The sequence below is a fragment of the Sinohyriopsis cumingii genome, chromosome 4, assembly GCF_028554795.1.
Source record: "Sinohyriopsis cumingii isolate HCF-2022 chromosome 4, ASM2855479v2, whole genome shotgun sequence".
Lineage (NCBI taxonomy): Eukaryota > Metazoa > Mollusca > Bivalvia > Unionida > Unionidae > Sinohyriopsis > Sinohyriopsis cumingii.
This window is the reverse complement of record NC_142964.1, coordinates 16,926,510-16,950,998: the sequence shown is the minus strand read 5'-3', so window position 1 is coordinate 16,950,998 and position 24,489 is coordinate 16,926,510. Positions and strand designations below refer to the sequence as shown.

The 24,489-nt window shown below is 35.3% G+C and overlaps 1 protein-coding gene across 3 annotated transcripts in view; it reads right to left on the bottom strand.

Moving 5' to 3' along the window:
* The window catches only part of LOC149800687 (uncharacterized), a 121,397-nt gene that overhangs the window by 22,425 nt on the left and 74,483 nt on the right, over positions 1-24,489 (bottom strand). For all 3 annotated transcript variants that reach the window (XM_089954721.1, XM_089954722.1, XM_089954723.1), the window contains 7 exons: positions 20,708-21,030; positions 15,651-15,831; positions 14,765-14,986; positions 13,682-13,780; positions 10,487-10,614; positions 8,516-8,652; positions 857-1,143 (listed from right to left, as the gene is read on the bottom strand). In XM_089954721.1, coding sequence (XP_089810847.1) covers positions 857-1,143; positions 8,516-8,652; positions 10,487-10,614; positions 13,682-13,780; positions 14,765-14,986; positions 15,651-15,831; positions 20,708-21,030 — 1,377 coding nt within the window. The remainder of the gene's footprint in view (positions 1-856; positions 1,144-8,515; positions 8,653-10,486; positions 10,615-13,681; positions 13,781-14,764; positions 14,987-15,650; positions 15,832-20,707; positions 21,031-24,489) is intronic.

Genomic DNA, 24,489 nt, shown 5'->3' with positions numbered 1-24,489 from the left:
AATTCACAGGTTTGATACCTGTCCAGGCCATCCTGGGTCAGCTGCTTTGATGTTCTTGGGAAAGGTACTTAGCTCTCATTTCCACTGCATGATATGGACACAAATGTGTCCATCATTGTTCCTTTAATTCATTTAAGTGAAAGCAAACGTGATCTTACAGCATTTGAAAGAGCAAAGTGAGCAGTTAGAGAAGTTAGAGCAAATTTATGGAAAGAAAATTAAACTAATCAAAGTAGAATAGAAACATAATTTTAGCCAAATCACCCCTCTTCCCAACAATGACCCTGAAGTATATTATTAAAATAAAAACATCATAGCTGACTTGCCCTGCCCTGATTCTGTTCTATTTATCAGATATTATGAAAAGACTCTTGACATGCAAAATAAAATATCCGTGCAAATTGTAATTTATGATATGTAACCTCAAAGAACAAACCATGTTACTTAATGATAAAAATCATGTTAAATGTCAATTTTGGTTATTTAATATACCTCAGCCATGTCCTGAAATGCTTAATGACCTGAGATTGAGTAATATTACCTCAAGATAGTAGCCCTCACAACCCATTCTAGCCTTAGAAAGCTGTACACACATTACTGTTAAATATAAGATGGTAAAACATGAGAAATTTGAATAAAATGGCCCTTTTCAGGGTTAGCTGAGGTTTAATTTCTTAGAAAAAAATCACACATCAAATATAAATCAAAACTTGTGGATCAAACATTTCCATATCATTTTGCTTAGTTCATGTACTATAAAACAACAGGTAGAAAAGAGATAAAGTGATGTACATGGCATGTAAAAACCAGCAAGCCCTGCTATTATTTAGCAGCATGTGCCCTCTAAAAATTATACCTGGAAGATTGCAGTCTTTTTGTGTCCTTTCCATGGGAACCAGGGCAGAGAAGTGAGCAGCATCATAAGTCAGCAGTAGTGGGTGATTGTAACAATGGGATGTATCACATTCTAAAGGAAGATAAATTCCACCAAATGGGATTGGTGCCAATGCCTCTCCACTAACATCCCTCAGGATTGTGTCAGCCACAACAATTATAGCCCTCTGCAAAACATGTGCTAACACAAATACATGGAAGTCTTCAAGGCTTTCATATACTATTGGTGAGGTTGGAGATGTGGATTTCCTGCAAATAATAATAACAAGAGGCCCAAGTGAGTCTGATATTGTTCAACTGGCTTGTATAACTTGCTAACTGACTATTTCACTAAGTATGTTTATGTAGCATTGCAAGAACACAACCTATGTAAGCTATTTCCAAATCTGAATATGACCTTGTAAACAATTTCTTCTTAAAAGCAAAGGGATAATTAATTTGCACAGTTTCTTGCTTATAATCAAAGTCATCTAAGAGTTTGATGACATAAACCCATTTATGATCATAAAGAATGTTACTAAAGTGATGGCAAACTCAGCCAATTACATGCAAGATCACCTCATTAAAATGAATATATTCTGAACATTATCACTCTCCTGCAAGATTTTTATCTTACTATATACCTATCAATTTTCTACCCGAGAATGAGCCAGTATTTTATCATTAAAAAAAGTAGAAAAACAATACTGTTGTTTTATGATTCAGTATTACCATGCTCTCAAAAGAGGCAATAACTACTCTTTCTCGAGTTTTCTTGGTTAAAACTAACAAGTGTGTGTGATTTGGATTTTTAAGAACCTTTTCAGTCTTATCACTATGTTGAAGCTTGTGGCATGTTGTCCCACCCAGTCACATTATCCTGACACCAGGCCAATCAGTCCTAAATATGTGTCCTTTTTTATCTAAGCCCCGCCTGTTGGAAATAGATCAAAATTATAAAGCTGTTGTGCATTTCTACAAACCATCCACAATCATATCTAGATTTCAAAGTCTCTTTTTTTTAAATAGTGCTGGAATTGTGTGACATTAGTAATACTGAAACACACATGCAAAAGCACATCCTCATAGGAACAATGACACAATCATCATCATCAATGCCACCACCATTATCATTTAAAGACACTTACCCAAGATGAACAACATGTATAAATGTGGTTCTATCAATGGTTGGACAAACATAACATTTTAAAGGCTACCTACCACATATACTGATTTCATAGTGCAATCTACTGCTTTTGAAAAATAAAGATCATTGTTTTATATATTTTAAGACAACCCCCACCAGTTTTTCTTTCCCTTTTAGATGCTCAGTCCTCACATTAAAGAAACAAGTGGAAACTAGTCTACTGGAGACAGGAAATGCTATAACACAATGAGTGGTGCAATGATGACTGCCTGAGTAATTGGATTAAGAAGGCTAACGTGTACAAAAAAAGCTATTAATCAATTACCTTATTTTTGTAATGTGTAGAATTTAAAGTCAAACAAAAGATGTTTTTATTAGGTGTTCCAAGTAATAAAGGGATCAAAGGTAGATCATGACGACTTTTGAATCTATGAATAAAAATCAGGTGACCTTTGGCAAAGGTGAGATAAAAGGAGTCAAAAATGATTTTAGAACAAACAATTGAGAAAGTGTTTTGATATTTTTTTATTGTTTAATTGTTTTTATATTATTCAAGAAGTTTTCGAGGAATATTTAAGGGTCACTCATATTTGTTTAGCTCAATTCTTCAAAATGCCAAAACATGTGCTTTCTCCCAATTATAAAAAAAGCTAACAAATAGGAGGCCAGGAATACATCTCAAGTCCAACCTGGGATCTTCCTCCTTGAGGTGAACTTACTTTGGAAGAGTACTGGACAGCAGTAAACAGTCTTAAAAACCCTAAACCAAAGTCTGAACTTGTTTGAAGGATGAGTGTGATTATATGTCACTGCTGCATTCTAATGCTGATACAGAGAGGACAAAATCCATTTTTCACAAAATAAAAAGTAATTCATAGGGAAATATAAACCAGAAAAGTAGTGAGATTCTGATAAATGTTAAACTTAATAATCACAATGAATGTCATCAATGGTCACCAGTAAGTTTTTATAAACTCTTTACAGTGAATGAGATACACAACTCATCCTTTTTCATTTAATTAACAATACACACTTTTATTAATAATTATTTTTAAAATATTATCCAGAAGAAACTGATTCATGTCCAAAATTTGCTGTTTTATTGTTTTACTATAGTATAAACATACCACATACTGTAGAAAAAACTGCACTTGTTTTATTTTCATATCCCCTCAAAACACGTAAATTTAAGTCAGTAAAAAATCTATTGGTTTAAAAGCCAATCAACTGTTCATAATTTGTCAATCTTTTGGTTGGATGTCCTGATTCTGCCAAATGTATGAACATGTTTATTGGCAAACATGAATCTTTTTGCCAAGTGGAGCACATCCGGAGCAGCTTACAATATACTGGTAACAAAGACCAATGTCAAGGAATTCAGACCTTTGCAAAGAAATTGGCCGTAACAGCTGATCTGGACAAACTTCAAACCCTTTAACCTCTGGCTCTGAGTCTAGCGACTAAGCCACCATGAAAGAAATATTACTGCTCATTACAATGCCTCAACAAAGATTAGGGTCAAAATATAGTTTCGTAATTCTTGATGCTATAAAGTAAAACATACAGGGGATATAACAAACAAATGGCTAAAATACAAACATCAATCAAGTGTGAAAATTAAATCATATGACCTAATTTTTTGACGGACGAGTTACTCTCATTAAAAATACATTCAAATATACAAGGGAATAAATAAAACAGGGTCAAGTATATTTCACACAATTAACTAACAGCTGAAAATATTCAAGTCACTCAAGCGTGAAAATAAGGTAACTGTGATGTATATTTGCTACAGATGAGTCACTCTAAAATATTAACAGATGAAATAGGGTCTAAGATATTTTAGGTAATAAAATCAAGATGGCCACTGTGGTACCCATATTGGAATCAGACTGACACCATTTTCATTCTTGAAAAACAATACATCATAAGAAGTCTTCTGATGAAACATGATGTCAATATTTCTTTTCATTCAGGGGAACAAGATTTTTCAAGAGCCACTATGGTGGCCATGTTGAACATCAGATTGACACCTTTTCCATCAGGGATCACTAAGATATCACGAGAAGCCTTTGGGTAAAATTCCTATGGTGATACGACTATCCATTCAGAAGGAATAGTGAAAACAAAATGTTCATGATGGCCAATCTGGTGACCAAATTGGCTATCAGCTCAGCAACTTTTTTTTTTGTCTTGGACCAACAAGACATGATGAGAAGTCTTCGAGTGAAAACCTGATGTTAATATGACCATCTACTGAAGAAGAGAAGAAATATAAAAAAAATTCAAGATAATGGACATCAGATCATTTATGACCAAGAAGACATCAAAAAATGTCTCCTACTGAAAAATCTATACTGATATGACCATCCACTCAGGGGTAGTCATTGTGGTGACCATATTGGACCCCAAAGTTGCACCATTTTCATTTAGGATCAAATAGACCTGGTCCAGTAGATGAATGTGTGTGTAAAGTTTCATAGCAATTTTCAAAGCTGTTTAAGAGGAGTAATATATTAACTTGTGCTAATGGATGGCTAGGCATGGGCAATGGATGGACTTCAAGTTTTGGATGAGCTAAGAAACTGGCTAGATCCTGCTCTGCATGCACCAACATGTATACTTTAGTCAGCCAATTATTACTGGTATTAAAATGGAATTTTTGGTAATTATGTTTCTCCAAAAATACTTACACAATCACTTTAATGTTAGGAATGGCTTATTCTACTTACTGAAGCCAGCCCTCCCATACACTAAGCTAGCATTGACAAAAGGAAGTAACTCTTAATGATTGCCTCCCCTTCCTTTGCTATGTGTCACTTCATATACAAGATAAAGCCAGTTTTAACTCTAGTACCGTCTCAGACAGGATGGTCACAATGTGGCAAGAGGTGGGAGGTATTTAAAGAAACGTGATCTGGATAATATTTATGACAAACATAATTTATTCTAAAATTTCTTTTCTCTGTCTAATACATTACATAATCACATTAGCATTAGGAGAATAGGTAAAGAGAGGAAGAAATGCTGAGCTCTACCTAAAAGTACCTTATAAGATCAAAGAACTCTGCTGAAACTCTCCTAATGATAGTAGACACAAATGAATTTAAGTGCACATACATGTCGAAGGAAATACTCTGTAGGGTCTTGCACCTGACAAATAATTAAAAAGAAAGGTTTTCTTGCAATGACAAATTTTTGGGAAGACCTGTCTGATACAAGAAGAATACAGACTATGCATTTTGGAGGAAGATAAACTAGGTCTAAATGGGTGAAAAACTCCATACACAATAAATGAAATCTTGGGAAAGGACAAGAACTTGGCTGAAAGGAAGTGTATGAAGCTTGTACACTACTCCCCTGTAGGTGAAATGCAGATATTTTCCTGATGTTACATGGAGAATTATACATCAGCCATTCTCACACTTATTTGTTGGGTTGCACGACCATGCCATTTCCATTTTGAATTCTGCGTCTTTGATGAACACATTGAATTTGCTTAAATCTATAATTGGGCACAACTTCCAACTGGCTTTCTTGACCAAGAACAGAAATGTTCACAGCTTGAGGATGCTGGTTTCTGAACAATATTTACAGCCCATTTGTCAAGAAATGTCTTCATCTCCTTCTGCAATATGTCAGCCTTGAATGGGTCTCTCAGTCTGTCCCATCATCAAGAGAACCAACATGTGTGCGTGTCTGACTGAATAAAATGTGCAGCCTCACTGAAACAAATTTTATCAACCACTCATTGTGAAGGAATAGATCTGTCCATGAACTGTGGACAGAAGGAGCCTGCCACCCACTGAGGGGTCACATGGAGGCAGAAGAGGAAGGAACTCACTGTTTGGAATGTGGAGACCAAGATGGGAGAAATCATGCTTTCACTCTCCCCTCTCTGCCTATCTGCAAGAGGTAGAGTGAGACAATCTGCTATTGCTCCCTTGTCCTCTGTAATTTTGCTATGTCTGAGTGTAGTTTCTATCATATCTGTCTCTGAGGGTGAATCGAGTTATAAGCAGGTATATATGATACTTGGGACCAGAGGTGGGGGACATTCTATAGAGGGTATAGCTCAAAATATGGCAGCTTTAAAATTGAATTCAGTCAGAATCAGAATTGACAGGAGACTCCATGTAAAAATGGTCTTTGAACAGATGTGCTGGGGTATGTAATACAATATGGTAAAGATGACACCGTATCATCAGCATGCACTGCCACTTATCTTTCTGACAGGCTGGCTAAGAAAGGTGGTCTTGAGACAACCTGGACTACTTGTTTTCTAAGGTGACAGTCTGGCATGGTCTGCTTGATTGGCTTGGATAGCATTGCTGGCTGGGTCAGTACAGATGGCTGGTCTGGGCACTGACGCTGATTATACAGACAAACAACGTTATGAAACTGAACCTATACCATGTCTAATGTGTCTGAATGACTGGACTGGTATCTTGACAACCAGAACTGCAAATATGTGACTGTGATAAACTTGATAGATGGGTGGGGCAATAGAGCGGCAGATAAAATACTACCCTCATATGTGCATATTTGTCACTGATACCATGCCTGGGAGATGACTTGTACCCAGTGGGCCGCCTTGATTTCTACAAAACAACTTCGTCATATTTACTTACTGACATTCTTGCTGACAAGCTTAATGATCATCCTTGATTAAAGAATCTGTGGTTGTCTGGCTGCAATATTTCATCAGTACAAGGCAATTTAACAGGTAGAAGGGAAGGCATTCCCAGATCCCCAAATAAACAAGATAATCAATCTGAGGTAGGGTGTAAACTTACAACATCTTGTTCACTAGATTTAGACCAGGCTGTTTTCCTTGCCCATAAGTTGTTTTTGAAGAACACTGGACCACATGTCTTCTGTCCACAAAATGCACACCTTGCAGGTGTTGCACAATGAGCATTTCATGCTGGCTGGGCAGGACTAGTGTCTTTCCCCACCTTAAATTTCCTGCACATTTTGTATTTAATTGCCATGTTGCTGCAGTCTATCTGAAGACATAATTAATAAAGCACACCTGGTATAAATACAAGGTAAGATAATTGTTATCAAATATCACAATATGAACGCATGTTTCCATCGATGTCTTAAATGAACAATAGTCTGCAAGTCAAACATGAAAAGAGTTGCCAAGAGAATTTAGAAGGATAAAACAAAATGGTAATTAATATACTGACAATATTATAAATAGATCTTAAGAAAGTGATAATGTGTTCAAATAGGCAAACCTATGAACAAAATTAGTGAACTGAGGTAGTATACAGCATTGATTATGGAGTGCACAAATTTGCAAAATATGAGAATTCACAAAAATGTTGCATACACTATATAGAATGATTGTCTGACTTACTGTACCATCAAAAAAGACTGTTGGATGGCTAGCCTAAGAAAAATCCACCGATTCAATGAGGTCTGTTGACAGGCTACTGTGAAAATTTAAACTGGCTATAATAGGTATATGAAGTGCCACCTAGCAGAGTAAGGGTGGCAATCTATAAATCTGGAGTTACTTTCTTTTGTCCATACAAAGTACAGACAAGGAGACTTTTCAAGTCTATGGGAGAGCTAGATCCTGGAAGTAATTCCTAATGTTAATGTGATTGGGTAATGTATCTGACAAAGAAAAGCAGCTTCTCTAATACTCATACAGAGGAATTGAGCAACTGACTGACTGTCACACAGGAGTGCGGTAGCAAAAAATATTGCAAAACAGTGTCTTTTCTCACTAATTTATGCAGGAAAATACACCAGTGTCTTAAATATATTCACAATTTATCAAGAGGAAGATTGGCTAAAGCTCAAGCAAGTTTATTTTATCCTCTTTGACAAAATGTTGAAAACATTTCCTAACTTTAAAAGCTTAACACTGTTTAGAATATCACACATTAAGCTGTTCTTGCCTCAAACTATCATAATGTGCAGGAAAGCTTTGGTGAAACCTAAATCATCCTGTAACTGATGAAAAGTCTTCATCATCATTGGTGTAGAGAAAAATATGGATTGACCCAGGGAAGTCTGATAACTCTGCACTGAGAAGCAATTAATATACCGCATGTGTTATCTACCATTTAGACTGATTATGCTACACTCGTTATACATACTCATTTACAAGTTGTGTCCAACTACACAGACTGAATACCTGATCTGTCATAATGGCCTGGCAGATCTGGTGCATTATGGGTCTATATTGTCTGCAGTTCAACTCATGAGTATTACTTTGTTCCAGCTGATAAGTACTGTTGCCAAAATTATTAAATGGTGGGACAACATCTGTATAATGTCAAAATTATTAAATGGTGGGACAACATCTGTATAATGTCAAAATTATTAAATGGTGGGACAACATCTGTATAATGTCAAAATTATTAAATGGTGGGACAACATCTGTATAATGTCAAAATTATTAAATGGTGGGACAACATCTGTATATTGTATAGGCGCAAAAATCGGTATTTTCTGCAGGAAAATAAAATGTACCCTTGAGTGACAGGACTCTCATAACAGCTGCTGTTTCTTCGAAGTGCTCCAGGCAAGGTTCTGGGGGTGGTGGATGCCAGTCGCAGCACATTTTCCCACTCTGTCTGCCATTCATCCTCTGACAGTATCAGACCAGACTAAATAAAGAAATTTTTATAAGAATGTTAAACAAGCAAGCAAATTCAGTGAACTGGGATCTCCCCATCTACAGAAAATGCTTCTTTTCTATAATCTAATCTGGTGAGATGGTTTATTCCTAAAATTCTAAAATGTTGCACTTTTTATAAGTTAGAATCAAGGAAAGATATTAATATTAAAAACAAGTACCATCAAAGACAAGAAATGTTAAAAAAGCATAGGAACTGAGCAAGAAAATAGAGTGAAAATGCTGGAACATTTCAAGCCTGATAAACAAAGAGGTTGTGACAAGTCAAACATTGTAATTCTCCCATGACCAGTCTCTGCTCATTGAGAATCCAATTTCCTACTTCTCATTTTATTATGGGTAAATTTTTATTTAATAATGTTTTCCCAATCATAAGCATAACCCTCTTTTAAAGAAATATACAAAGCTGGTTTCTTGGATTTGTCCTAGGCTTACTGGATCCGGTAGACACAGGAATCAGCGTAGCTTCATGTTTCTATCTCAAAAGTACATTAGAGATCAAGTGCAGAAAAGGGAAGAACCTGATTGTTGAGCAAGACCTTGACCTTAAAACCAGCAGGAAAAGGTAAACTGTTCTGTCTGTACAAAAATGGCAACAGATATAATAGTGGGCAATGCTCTTGTCTATAAATATTTCTGATATTTTCACATGAAGGTTGAATGTTCTTGGACAGTCATTGTTTAGTCAAGTGATTAAGCTTAAACTGTTTAATCCAGATATGCGAGATGATCAGGTGACTGAAACTGACATTGTCCAAACAATATACTGTAATATCAGAAATCTGCATGGGGACCAATTTTTGTGGTTTTTGTGATTGCCTCAAAAAATGAAATTAAAGCCCCAACAAAAAATTTACTACTATGATGCTGACACCCTCACCCCAACACATTTTCCACCAATTTTTTCTTAAAAATAAACAGAGATAAATCAATTTAAATACTGTAATCTGGTAATAAAATAATAGCTTTTACATGTGTATGTTTTACTTTAACCCCTTTGAAAAAAAAGATTTATAACACATTTTATATTGTCTCAATGCATGCGTACTGATAAGGTGTCCGATAGTTGTAATTTCCACTCACTGCCTTAAATCGATATGTGAGATAAGAACAGAAAGAAGCCAGAAAAATTAAAAGATATTCAAACATAACAAATACTAAAATATGAAAGAAAGAATAGCAAAACAAAATTAGTATATGAAAATTAAATTAAATACTTATTCACTTCGATCCATTACTCAGGTACAACTGTTTTTAAAGATTTTAATCCTCTTTAAAGCATCTTTATGTATGCAGTCTTACTCGAAAAAGAACAGCAGAGTAATGAAACTCACACTTCAATGATTTTCAGACAAAGCTGCTTTATCAACATCATTTCAATCAACTCTCATGGTACACATAAATGTATAAATATGCTTTTACATTAGTTTCTCATCTAAGTGACAAAGATGACACGAATACATTTCTTCAACGTCTGTTCTTGTCAGAAATCAAGGTGGCTCCATGCTTTAAATGCAGATTCACTATCAAAAGGGCGAAGGTTCTAATCCTGCCATTTGATCGATCCAGGTATGCTGCTGTAGTGTTTCTGGGCAAGGTACTTTACTCAAAATTGACTCTCTCCAACATAAGCTTGATGGTTTTATTTGCTGCTAACACAAAATAAACTGTTCTTGCCATCTGATTACCTTATTTGAAGTGTCTACAGCAAGTGAAAATGTTACCACCACTGAGATTGTTGTTATCAACTTTAATGTGCTCCTATTCTAAACTATCAAATGAATATCTTTGGACTTGGATGATACCTGTTTGTTAGCCTGAGTTTGCTGCCATCTCCAACGTCTGTACAGTGCATCACGATATGATTTTTCAGTCAGGGTCTTATACAGAGCTTGACGCAGCATCAGCTGACGATCGTGAATGCCCCACATTCCTGTAATATCAAGGCACAAAAGCATAAAGTGGCTTCTATGGGATAACCAACTATACTTGGTACCAACCACCACAGACCTGTATAACTTTGTTGGGTGTTCTTTAGTCTGCTTCCAGAACTATAATAGGTAAGCATTCTGCTTAGGCTGAAGCAAAAGCATGGATAATATGAGCAATGTAATTATGTATTAACATTAACTAAATGCAGAAAATGTAAACATATTTTCTTGCAAATTTACTTACAAATGCAAATTACTCAATGTGACTAAATTCTAGAGTATTGAACTGGCTTAAGAGCTAATACAGGGATGATAATGTTCCCCAATGCCTAAACCCTCTTCAAAAATTTAATTATACACTGTTTTTAATTGCAAAGAAGACCCAACCTATATCCTGGCATAATTAAGTAAGTTAATCTGTGCACTATGGACTACTGTCCTTTCCCACCAATTGGGACCCTGCTCAAGTTACAACTTGCAGTGTCAGAATGTAAACTAAACAGATAAATTCTTATTCTTGTTATTATTATCATCATTATTATTATTATATCTTAGAAACCATCACAATTCAGCCCTCCTCAGATTGGCTAATTGGTCACGGTTTTAGACTTGTGACAAAAAGGTTGTGGGTTTGATTCCCACCATCCGGTTAGCCTGGATCCTCATTAATATGTATGTATCCATGCTCTCAATGATACAAGCTTACAACAAAAATTTCATGAAAATCTGATCAGAAATATGGGCTCCAGACTATTAACAAGCTTCTTCAATTAGATACAAGATCATTTATTAATATGCATGTCTGTTGCTCATAAATTAAATTGTCAAAGATCTTGATGATACAAGTTTACTTGATGATACAAGTTTAAATACCAAATCTCATCAAAATCTGATTAGAAATATCACCTCTGGAGTGTTTACAAGGTCAGATAATCTGAAACAAGACCACCACATAAAGATGTATGGATGTCACCCATACTGAACTCATCCAAGATCACCACATAAAGATGTATGGATGTCACTCATAATAAACTCATCCAAGATCACCACATAAATATGTATGGATGTCACTCATACTAAACTCATCCAAGATCACCACATAAAGATGTATGGATGTCACTCATTGAACTCATCCAAGATCACCACATAAAGATGCACTGATGTCACTCATACTGAACTCATCCAAGATCACCACATAAAGAAGTATTGATGTCACTCATATTGAACTCATCCAAGATCACCACATAAAGATGTATTGATATCACTCATATTGAACTCATCCAAGATCACCACATAAAGCTGTATGGATGTCACAAATACTGAACTCATCCAAGATCACCACATAAAGATGTATGGATGTCACAAATACTGAACTCATCCAAGATCACCACATAAAGATGTATGGATGTCACAAATACTGAACTCATCCAAGATCACCACATAAAGCTGTATGGATGTCACAAATACTGAACTCATCCAAGATCACCACATAAAGCTGTATGGATGTCACAAATACTGAACTCATCCAAGATCACCACATGAAGATGTATTGATGTCACTCATACTGATCTCATCCAAGCTCCTGATACTAAATCTGATTTAAAAAATATGATTCCTATCATGTTTAGAAATTCAGCCAGTCACATTCAAGAATAATAATACACTCATTAATGAGAGTACATGACACTCATACTGAACTTATCCATATTCCTGATGATATAAGATTAAGCCCCCACCCCAAGTACTTTTTGTTGCAATGGTTTTAAAATTAGGGTAGGCAGTTGTTTTTTCTTAAACATATACATATATTTAATGTCATTTTTGGGGTGATTTTTTAAATTATTTTTCTTTAATCCACTGAGGAAAAATGTTCTAGGGTCAGCAATGAGAAACAGAGATGGTTGGATGACCAGAAACACACATATTTAAATACTAAACCTGATCCATAACAGAATCCCTAGTGTTAACAAACTCAACCAATCACATGCAAGAAGAGTAATACACTCATTAATATGAATGTATGTAACTCCTACTGAACACATCTGAGATATTGACAAAATAAGCTTACATACCAGTTCTCAAAAAAATCTGTTTAGAAATATGACCTCTATAGAGAAATATGACCTCTATGTTCACAAGATCAGGCTCATTAATGTGTAGATGTTACTCATAATCAAATTCATCTGTGGTCTTGATTATATAAACTTATATACCAAATCTGATGAAATTCTGCAGAGAAATGAATCTTCCTGTCAGTGTTCACAAGCAACTGTTGACAGACAGACTATATCTGACATACGATGTATAAAAAAGCCATTCCATAAGGTGATTTGCTCTTTGGATAATGTGAGGTGGATAATGTGAATTTTGGTAAGGCAGGATCTTTTCAGAGACATATAATATACAAAGGTCACCTTTTGTTTCATGATCTAATTGGAGCATTAAGATGACATGACTTTTGACTGGTCAATAGTAAATGGTTTTGTGATGCAAGTAATTAGGAACACTTTCACAAACAACTTACACTCGGACATTACAAGCATTTCTGTGATCTAGATGTACTGACATCTAAGTTGTGGTTTGCTATGATGCCTGTATATAGTTTTATATGATGGGAAAACTGGAATCTGACAGATGACTGTAATTGCATAATATCAGGTTAAAAGTGAGTCATTGGTGTCTCTGCATATAGCAACATTGTACCCTGAACACTCTTAATGGCAGATATTGCCACAAATTCTGTCTTGTACCCCAAATTTTAGGATTACAATTTCATTTCATAATACTGGGAATAAAACTGCTATGCCCTTCGTTTAAAAAGTCAAATGAACACTGAAGTAAGACTGAATAACCAGGCAGTCAACAAGTGGATGGGATAGTTCTAAATGCTTGAAAGAAGTGGCTGGTTGGAATTGATAATCATATAAGGCCAACATTATATCTGGTAAAATAATACACAGGCAAGACGAAGGAGGTTAATAGTCATGTTATGTAACCATTTAGGAGGCTGGAATGTTCTAAGTTCTTCAAAGTTCAAAGCAAACTCAGTATTTCAGAAAGAAAACATACCTAATGATGCCGCATGCAGCAGGCAGTTTCCATCACCTGTTGTGGCCATGGGGAGAAGTCTCTGACACAATCCCATCTCAGCCCACCAGTTCAGCCGTCCTGCAATAAATTACAAGATTATAACAATGCACACTATACAAAAATTATTTTAAAAAAAGAGTCACTTTCTTCCTTTCAAATGCTGAGAGTTGAAACCATCTCTGATATTCTTCTGCAATTAAAAAAATCATTTAGAACAAATCAGACATCATTAGAAGTCTTTTGATAAACACCCCATGTCAAAAAGATTATCCATTCAGATGGAGTAGTGACAACAAGATGTACAAGACAGCCATCATGGCCGCCATATTGGCTGATTGATTAGGCACCACTGTCATTCAGAACCAACTACTTATCATTAAAAAGTCTACTGGTGAAATGACTTTCCATTTAAGAGGAATAGTGAAACAAGATTTTCAAGATGGCTGCCATAAGATGGACATCAGATCAGCATCATTTAAATTTAGGACCAACAATATACAAAATAAATCTTAAAGAGGACCAATGGTTAATATGGCTATCAGATATTTAGACTGGCACCATTTTCATTTAGGACTAGCCAGACTTCATAAGAAGTGTTTTTAGTAAGAACACTATATCAATATGGCTGTCAGATATTTAGACTGGCACCATTTTCATTTAGGACTAGCCAGACTTCATAAGAAGTGTTTTTGGTAAGAATACTATATCAATATGGCTATCAGATATTTAGACTGGCACCATTTTCATTTAGGACTAGCCAGACTTCATAAGAAGTGTTTTTAGTAAGAACACTATATCAATATGGCTATCAGATATTTAGACTGGCACCATTTTCATTTAGGACTAGCCAGGCTTCATAAGAAGTGTTTTTGGTGAGAACACTACATCAATATGGCTGTCAGATATTTAGACTGGCACCATTTTCATTTAGGACTAGCCAGACTTCATAAGAAGTGTTTTTGGTGAGAACACTACATCAATATGGCTTCCCATTCAAAAGAAGTAGTAATAAGATGAATGATATGGTGGCCATACTCGGATGAAATATACAGAGAGAATTACCTGCTTGTTCCAAAGATATCAGAGTGGAAGTCTCAATCAGATCTTTTTCCAGAAATGCTCTAAAGTCTTCAGTATATGAAGTCAGGTCTGGTAGGATAAATGTCTGAATATACATATGGTCATGGCTGTCCTCAGCAATGTCATGAAAGAGATTTGTCCGTGTCTCATCCACCAATGGCACATTCTGAGAAATCTTGGAAATCCCTCTTTTCAACCTTGGAGCTAAAAGAAAACAGATATGTTATCGCAAATCATTAAAATTAATTTTCTTGTTCTGAAATCTATAATGAGTCTTTGGCAGAAAAAGCGATGTGGCATAAATTAACATCCTAAACCACATTTCAGTGAAATGATCTGTAGAAACTTGGTTGAAATCATAGTAGTAAACAGCTCTGTGATTATGACCAACCAAAAATAACAAATATATTTTCTCACGTAACCTTGGTTTGCAGATTATGGCTATTCAATCACAGATCAAGCCAAAAATTGCATACAAAAGGACAAAGCTTTGTCAGTTATGTACAAATTGTCAACTACATTGCTGACCTGGCAAAAGAAGGGAATTGAAATTCAGATCCAGCACCATCCATTTCAAAATAAGTGTGAATCATAAATTTTAAAAAAATTAGCCTTTACATCTAATTAATTTCATCATCAGTGATACATGATCATATGGTACATGGAGGATGATAAAATAAGACAAGTCAAGATGGTTCTGGGATTTAAGTTATAACACAAAAATGATACTCATGTGGAATACGTGCTAGTGGTGGTAGAAATAACTGAAATATTCTGGATTTGAGATGGCTTTGTACACTGAATATACCAACATAAACTGCCACACTACTGTTGATATTTACTTTATTTGGTAAACAAGTACACTTACTTTCGGAACCTTCTGAAGGTTTTTGAATAGTGGACAATGAGGTGTTAGCGGAGGGGGAGGCAGGAGCAGTGGGTTTGACAGTAGATGGTTCTGGTCGTATTTTGGGTTGCACCGGTTCCTCTTTCATCACTGCATTTTGTCTTTCAAGTCTACCTGTACTCCGCAAAGCTGACCCATCAACCTACAGTGCATATAAAGAAACACAATTAATCAATATTAGACTAAAACATTAATCAACAAAAAAGAAATGAAATATGAATTAGCAAACATACAAAAGTGGGAGCTCACCCCTTGTCAACAAATAAGGGGGATAAGGAAAAAATTGGGGCAAATGGCCATTGTTCAATATTTACTTAACACTGAAATATTCATCTCTTTTTCTACTTGCTCCATTGTGGTAAAACACTACTGAAATCAAAACTCCTACAGCTGTACAGACATTAATTTGTTGATTATTTCTCAGGTTAACTGTTCCTTATCTGTGTATAAATATTGTTTTGTGCTGACAAATCATTTCACAGTCTGCTGTCTAAAGGGTCATTTGAAAAGCTTGCTTAGCTAGCTTGAACAAGTTGGGAAACTATTCTTTATGATCATTATGTACAATTTTCCACAGTTCATACATGCCAACCCCTGCGAACTTTAAACATAATTATTGCTGGCATAAGTGACCAAAAAAAGCATAATTTGGATTGAGAAAGAGTAATAATCTATACAGTATATTACATGCCAGAAGTACAGCATGTATGAAAAAGATGAATTCTTACTACTACCTGGTTCTGCAGGTGGTCAAAATTCTTGTCACAAAGGACAAAATCCAAATGGATAAGAACCAGAATTCCATCACAAAATATACTGAAAATTATTTATATTTAGCAGTCACTTTAACTTGTCTACTTGTGCAACATTTGCTGAATGATCTGTTATGTATATCTGAGTTAATTTCATTGTTTGTTTGTTTAGAATTTTTAAAATTCCATTACATGCTATTGTAATGTAACCTTATTTACTGAAATACAGTTCAGTTCTGACAGATTTTTTTAATTTTTGAAAGTAAACAACTAATAACAGAAACTTTGTATCTAATGCTGACCTATTCCCTAACCTTGATTCAGAACCAGTAAGAGCTGAAGTAAACAATTGAAGAAAAAAAAAAATCTTTCTCAGAGTAAGATTCATAAAGTGGAATCGAGGCCATACTTGGAGTACATGACAAATAACGTGTTTATTGTTACAAACATTTAGTTTTCCCAGAAAGATGAACTCTTGATCTCCTTCCAGGAATCTGTTTTGCGCTGTAGTTAGATTTATTACTAATGTTTTGAGAAAGAATAGCCATTCTTGCCTTAACACTTGTGAAGTTAAAGTGTTTTATGTTGTGACCAGTTCTGGGCTAATTATTTTATTTTCTTAGAATTATTTGGATTTTTAGATTATTTTTCCCTGGAAATACCAGTTCTCTAAATTAATTCTTGGACAAAGACAGTTATCGAAATTTACACAGGATTCAAAAACTGGAATGATATTTTCTATGATTCAACAAGAGACTGTTGACACTGCAGCACTTCACAGGTTACAACTGAATTAATTGTCTTCCATTTTGGATTTCATTAGGACCCAAACTCAGATTCATTTAGGACTTTTTAATAATAGAACTTCTATTTTTTTAATTCTTGAATTATTTTTGGATTGGATTCATAAAACCCTAAGTTCTTTTTCTCATTTTTACCTTGTTTTTCTTGGGAAATAAATTATTTGTTAATATTTTACAAAGCTTGTTGTCTTCACTTTTTCTTGTTACTTTTGTAAGAGCCTAAACACATAACAGATCATGAAATGAAATTCTCCAATTAACATGATCATGTGCTCAAAATGCTGCATTACAATTCACTCATATTCTTCTTTTCAAGTCTGTAAAGTGGTATTGATTTGTCCTTTTTTTCTATTGTGGTATGTTTTGATGTTTGAAAAAATACATCTGCTCTAACATTTTCCATCATATAACATCCACAACAAACACCATCAAGAGTTTCACCAAACATCTGGCACCATTTCTTTAAAATCATGGTCTAGTCCACTAACTAGCTTATCCTATCGTGCTGAAAAATGGCGTTAAACCCCACAACAACAACAACAACAACAACTAACTAGCTTATCAATACAATGAATCTGTGAGGCAAAGTTCATACTGAAGTAATCTGTCTGTTTTCTTGGAAATGGGTTACATACAGTTGCTATAAATAGCAAACAAGGAAAATTCTCCTAGGCTATTCTTATGCAGCAGTCATCTTTTTAAGAATATTGAAGCAATGATAATAAAAATGAAAAAAGCACCTTTCTGGCTTTATTTTTATTTTTTCATGTAAAATTTTTTTATTCCATATGCATGCAAGCATTAAACATAATTTGGTGAAAAAAGTATAATGAATACACCAAAAACATAATGGTTTGGATGGTATTGTCTCTTGGATATCTCTGCTGCAAAATAAGATATTTTATTAACATTAGCTGTGCCAAAGATTCCCTTTCCTGAATTAGTGCACTGGTGACTACTATGCAGATTCTCTCATTTATTCCATAATGCTGTATTAGGGTTTTAAGTCCATCAATGCCATAGTCCATTCAGACTGACAAATTTCACTCTACTTTTAAATTGCGTTTTTTAATTAGGCTTGGTATTCTGTCTTTTTTACATTTAATTTCAAAAGGGAGTTGACTGGTATGCTGTCTGTTTTTGTCCATTTTTCATGTACAACAGATTCACATTCAACATAATTTTTGGGTAAAATTACTCACTGGTATTTTCTTGATGGATGCAGGGTAAAAACTATAACATAATGCTTGCTCCTGGGCCCATTTCCTTGGCATTATAAAGAACAAAAAGCAGAGAGACAAACATGTGCCATTTATGTTTCCACCTTGTTGCAAAAGATCTATCATTGGACACACCCAAAAAGTGAAATCCAATAAAATATAATCGAGTAATGGACCACTCAGTAGGAAGGACCTGGCCCCTTCTTGACAGCGAGTCTGCTAGGACATTCAGCTTGCTGCATGGTAGCAGCTGGGATCTCCAACCAAATGAACTAACATTTCCAGATGAATTCCTGCTGTGAGCCAACACTCAAAATATCAGTGATTATAGAAATAATATAACTTTGTGTTTCTGACTTCCTGATCAAGCTGACCTGAAAAGAGGTGTCCCCTGGCCAGCAGGGTCATTTGCAAAGGGCGCATATAAAGACTGACAAGGAGAATCAAAACCATGGTTATGTTGAGCAAACTGAGAAGTTGCAGCAACTCTTTTGCTGTAATCCACTCCCTCTCAGAAACTGACTTCACAAGTTAGATAATCTGCACCATGTGCATGCAATAGAGATGAAAAAGGTTGAGACTGATCATGCCCCAATGGATGAAATGCTTGGATTGATCAATATCTGACTTGTCCAGTTCACTTAAATGACAGAGATCATTTGTGCCTCTTACCAGAATTGAAATTACCCCAATGTTCAAACTAACAGGCCCCAAGGCCATGCTCAGTCATACCTATGTTCCATCAATAACTTCATTCAATTCCAGAAAAGTCACTTACTGACTTTGAGGACTGGTATAAACTGGGAGGTGGTCAGCTTTTAGACATGATTTTGGCCTTTCATATAAAAAAAAAAAGCTGAATAAGTTTTATGGGGGGTTTGGGGATCCTCCCCCAATGGGTTTCAAGGAAGACCCCTGGCCAAAACGTATTTTACACTCATAAAACAACTCTCCTGGTGCAACTTGTGATCATAAAATAAACCAAAATAATCATCTGAAAAAGTACTAAACTTACCAAAAATGTTCTACTTCAATAATTTCACAATATTTATAGTCTCATGAATTTGTTCTCCAATACTATTGATGCTGTAGTTATTTTGTGTGCATGTCGGTGTTCATGTCATAATTTAGTCAATAATTTGTCAATTTTTGCAGCAAATATATTATACTTCTCTTTTTTTATGACAAATCTGTAAAATAAACACCCAAGTACATCAGCTATATACAAATAATCCCATACATTCACTTGTCTTTTTTCTACATGGGACACAACCTGTTGATATGCCAGTCAAGCTCTTTTTGTGGCTTTGGCAAAGATTTCTTTAGCCTTCCTTTATGTCACCACTGACTTTTTGTTCGCTCAATGTGTAATCGCTTCTTTTCCTTCTCAATGACAGCCTTTTTCCTTTCAAGCTGGTGCTCATATTGGCGACATGCATATTCTGCCAGAGGGCTACATCTGTTCTCTCATGCAAGAAATCTTTCTTCTTATAGTAATTAACTGTACCTTTTCCAGATGCCTTCTGAGCTTTGATTTTTCCATATGCAGCTTCTTTTGTAGGTGCTGTTCCAAACTCTTCCAACTGCAATTACCATAGATCAGATCTTTCTTGCCGAGGTCACAATATGAAAGTCCTCTAGCATTCAGTTTTCTTATAAACTGACCAACTAAATCTTAGTAAAGTTTTCGCTCCAGCCATTCTCATGCTTTTTTAAAACCTTTATCTAAACGTTTTGTGTCATGCTCTCTTTCAACAACTCAGGATGCCATGTTGATGAATTTAAACCTTTAACCGATCAGAATACCCTTTACGAGAGTCATGTGCTAACTAATACATGGAACAAATAATTTGCAAGGATTGTTGCGGAATCGGACTGGACAGACTATTTTTTTAAAAACTGGATTGGAGATGATATCAAAAATGGACTATATCAAGAAATATCTGATTCATGTCAGGAGAAAAGCTGAATTCCGCTTCAAAACGGAGAAAAATCATGTCTGAGCTTTAGAGATGAATATTCATTTTTGTAAAAATAGTAATAATACTTTCCGGATGATCATGGACATGACATAAAAATGCGTAACTTGCAACCTTGCAAAGTAAATAAAAAATTTCAGACTTTGAAAAATCAATAGGCATAATGGTTAAGCAAAGCTTTTTTGCTTAACATCTCAAATACACTAATTTACCCGTACACATCAATTGTAAAGGGAAATGTTCTGCTCCACAAATGACACCTACCTCTATTGGAATAATCCTCTCTTTTGGTCGTTCCACTGCCTTTGACTGGTTGTTAATTTGAAGCTGCACTGGAAAGCGAGGAATAGTGGAGGGTCCTTGTGTGATGGGATGAGGAACAATCCCTGGGACAACTGGCCCTGTTCCAATAAGGATCTGACCAATTCCATTGGTGAAATCTGTAACTGGGTGGGATGTGTGTGACATTGTCTTTTGGTAAGCAGAACCTTTAGGTGGTTCCACCTTTTGTTTTAGATGATATCCTCTTTTCTGAAGCTGGTCATTCTGGAACTGTTGGTAAGCACTCGGTACATCCCAGTGATTCTCTGTTGTAAAACATGAAATGTAAAATCATCAAGCAATTAAAAAAGAAATAAAAAAGAAAGAAACAAAGGTCAGTCAGTCATAAAGACACCTAGACAGACAGATCAAGATAGGATGGATGAGAGAGAGAGAGAGAGAGAGAGTGAGAGTGAGAGAGACCCACTTGTTCAATTCTTCAAAAATGGAAATATTTTGCCATAAAATATAGCAGGAAAATCAGTGGATCTACTATTTTAACATTTACATCGGTTTTTCCTATATGTCAAGCATTATCAAATTTATCTTTTATATGCATCTTCTAAAATCTGTCTGCATTTCAAGCTATGGTCATATGATTTTCGCAACTGCTGGTGATCAAGTTTCCTGTCCCACCCATCAACTTCAACTCCAGATTAAATTTCCAAGAAATGGTAAAAGTTATCTTTCTCATTTTTAATAATAGGAATTTCAATGAAAAATGCTGTCTGAAGATTGATTTTACTTTTTTATTTGACACCAGCTCACACAAGAGTTCAGACTCTATGTCCACCATTTTCTCCCTAGACACCAAACCAATCAACTGCATACAGTCAATCCCATGCATGGAAAATCTATAATCTATTTTAATTTTGATTTTACTAGAATTTTAAACAGCATTTAAAAACATATGGCAATTGAAACTTTTAGGGGCATGGGGTAGTAAAACTAGTTTTAATTAAGTAATACTTACCTGCTGCTACTAAAATACTTTCTTTTTCTAGGACTTTGAGTTCCCAGTCTAATCTAATTAATTCCCTCCTCCACATAAAACTGGCGAGCAAGAATTGAAAAGAATAATGATCTCACTCTGACTCCTTAGGACATAAGAGTGGGGCAGGAGAAGGGAATCTTTGCAACAGTAGCAGGTAAGTATTATATTATTACAATTAAACCTACAATTTACTAGCAGTAATACATTACCTGCTATTATTGCATTGCTGAATTTACCAGTTAGGAGGGAGGCTGATGCTCTCAATAACACTGATAAAAAACAAGTGTACATACCCTTATGTATTTACTACAGCAGTAGGCAGGTAAAAGAAAGGACCACATGCTGTGCCATTACTCTAAGACCCAATGAAAAAATGCCTTTTCTCTTGTGTGCCAGAGATCAAAGGTAAATGGAAGAAAAGTTGGTACAAGGCCACTAGAAGGAGGCTCTCATGACATCCTCCAAAGAGGAGTGATTCAAGTAGGACCATGATGTAGCACTAACCCAAACTTCATGGGCTTTAATTCTCATGAAAGTAAGGTCCCTCTCAGTGAGGGAGTGATAAGCTGTCTTGATAATGAGGACAGTCCATCTGGAAATGGTGCACACTGAAATACCCAAAAAAAAATCTCAAAAGCAGAACCAATTCTGACCCTTCTTTCTCCTTATCATGATCTATTTCACTGTCAAGGCTACCATAAACTATTGGGCAGGGACAGAGAGACAGCAGGGGAAGGTATTGTTGCATACATTAGAGAAGATGTAAATGCAGAAAGATGACTTGACTTGGAGTCACATGAAATTGAGAGTATCTGGGTGGAAATTTTTCAAAATAATGCAAAATCATTCCTAGTTGGTTTCATTTATAGACCACCTTCCTCCAAAGCAATTTCGAATGATAACTTTTTCAAACAAATGGAAAATGTTCTTGCACAGGACTTGGAGATATAAATAAGGACCTTCTCAATACTCAAATAAGGAACAACTGGATGGAATTTATTGAATCATTAGGCCTAGTCCAGCTGGTAAATGAGCCCACAAGGGTAACAGAAAAATCAAGCACTCTTATTGATCACATATACCGACCTATCAGACAATGTGGCTTGTGTTAATGTACTGAATGTTGGTCTTAGTGACCACTATCCTACATTTTTGACAAGAAAGGTTAAATGCAAGAAAAATAAGAAAAATACACACAAAATGATCACTTACAGATCATTCACAAATTTTAATGAAGAACAATTTCTCATTGACCTTTATAAAGTTCCATGGAATATGATCCAAAATTTGGATGACATAGATGAAGCTCTGAGGGTGTGGACTGATTTATTCATGGATGTAGTCTCTAAGCATGCACCAGTGAAAGTACATCGAGTAAAGACTGAAATTCAACCTAACTGGCTTACTACTGAAATCCAAGATGCTTTGAAAACACCAGACCAATTCATGGCTATGGGAAACCATGCACAATATAAAGTATGGAGAAATAAAATAACAAGTATGATTAGAAAAGCTAAAAAAAACTTACTATCAATCATTGTTTGAAAACAAAAAGAGCAATACAAACTCCATCTGGAAAGTCTTCAATGAACTCACTGGAGGAACACACAAAGATCAGACAAATAAAATTCACTCACTTCTGGTAAATGACACCATAGTCACTGATGACACTGGCATTGCAAATGTTTTCAATGATTTTTTTCACCAAAATTACCACAAAGTTAAAAGAACCAGTGACAGAAAACAACTTTAATGAATTGAAAAAGTTCTGCAGCAGCAAAATCTCTAAGCAGGTATGTTTCTCTATCCCACCATTATCAAAAGACTTTGATAAAAAAATGTCTCAGTGAAGTTGATACCAAGAAAGCTACAGGACTTGATCAGATTGGTCCATGACTCATTAAATCTTCTGCCTCTGCTATTGTAGAAAGCATAACATTCATAATCAATTTAAGTATTGCAACCTCATCTGTCCCAAAAATATGGAAAACTGCAAAAGTAACTCCTATTCACAAATCTGGTTCTAAGGATGACACTGATAACTACCGACCAATCTCAATACTACCAAACTCGTCAAAATTGATTGAAAAACATGTCCATGACTCATTCATGTCATATTTAACCAAACACTTGCTGTTACACCCTAATCAATCAGGCTTTAGACAGAACCATTCCTGTGAGACTGCCTTGATCTCCCTAACTGATAAATGGCTTCAAGCACTTGACCAAGGTAGAATAATAGGAACTGTGTTTGTAGATTTCAGGAAAGCTTTTGACATGGTGGATCATGAAATCCTTTTGAAGAAACTGAAAATCTACCAATGTGATGAAAGAACAATCAGATGGTTTACTTCATACTTAAGTGAAAGAACACAACATGTTTACATAAATACATGTAATGGTTTGTCTGAACCTGGAACAATTAGACATGGAGTACCACAAGGGTAAATTCTAGGCCCATTACTATTTATTTTATTTATTAATGACCTACCACTTTTACTAAGAGACTCAATATCATCTACAGATCTCTATGCAGATAACACAACATTATCAGACATCTAAAACACAAAACATGAACTCGAAATTTCTTTGTAACAAACTGGAAAACTGGTGCACATGCAACGGCACGGAGTTAAATACTCGTAAAACTAAAATATTACTTATCTCAACATGGCAAAAAAAACGACAAATCTTGATAGGGATGAAATATGACATCGAAGGATACAAATCT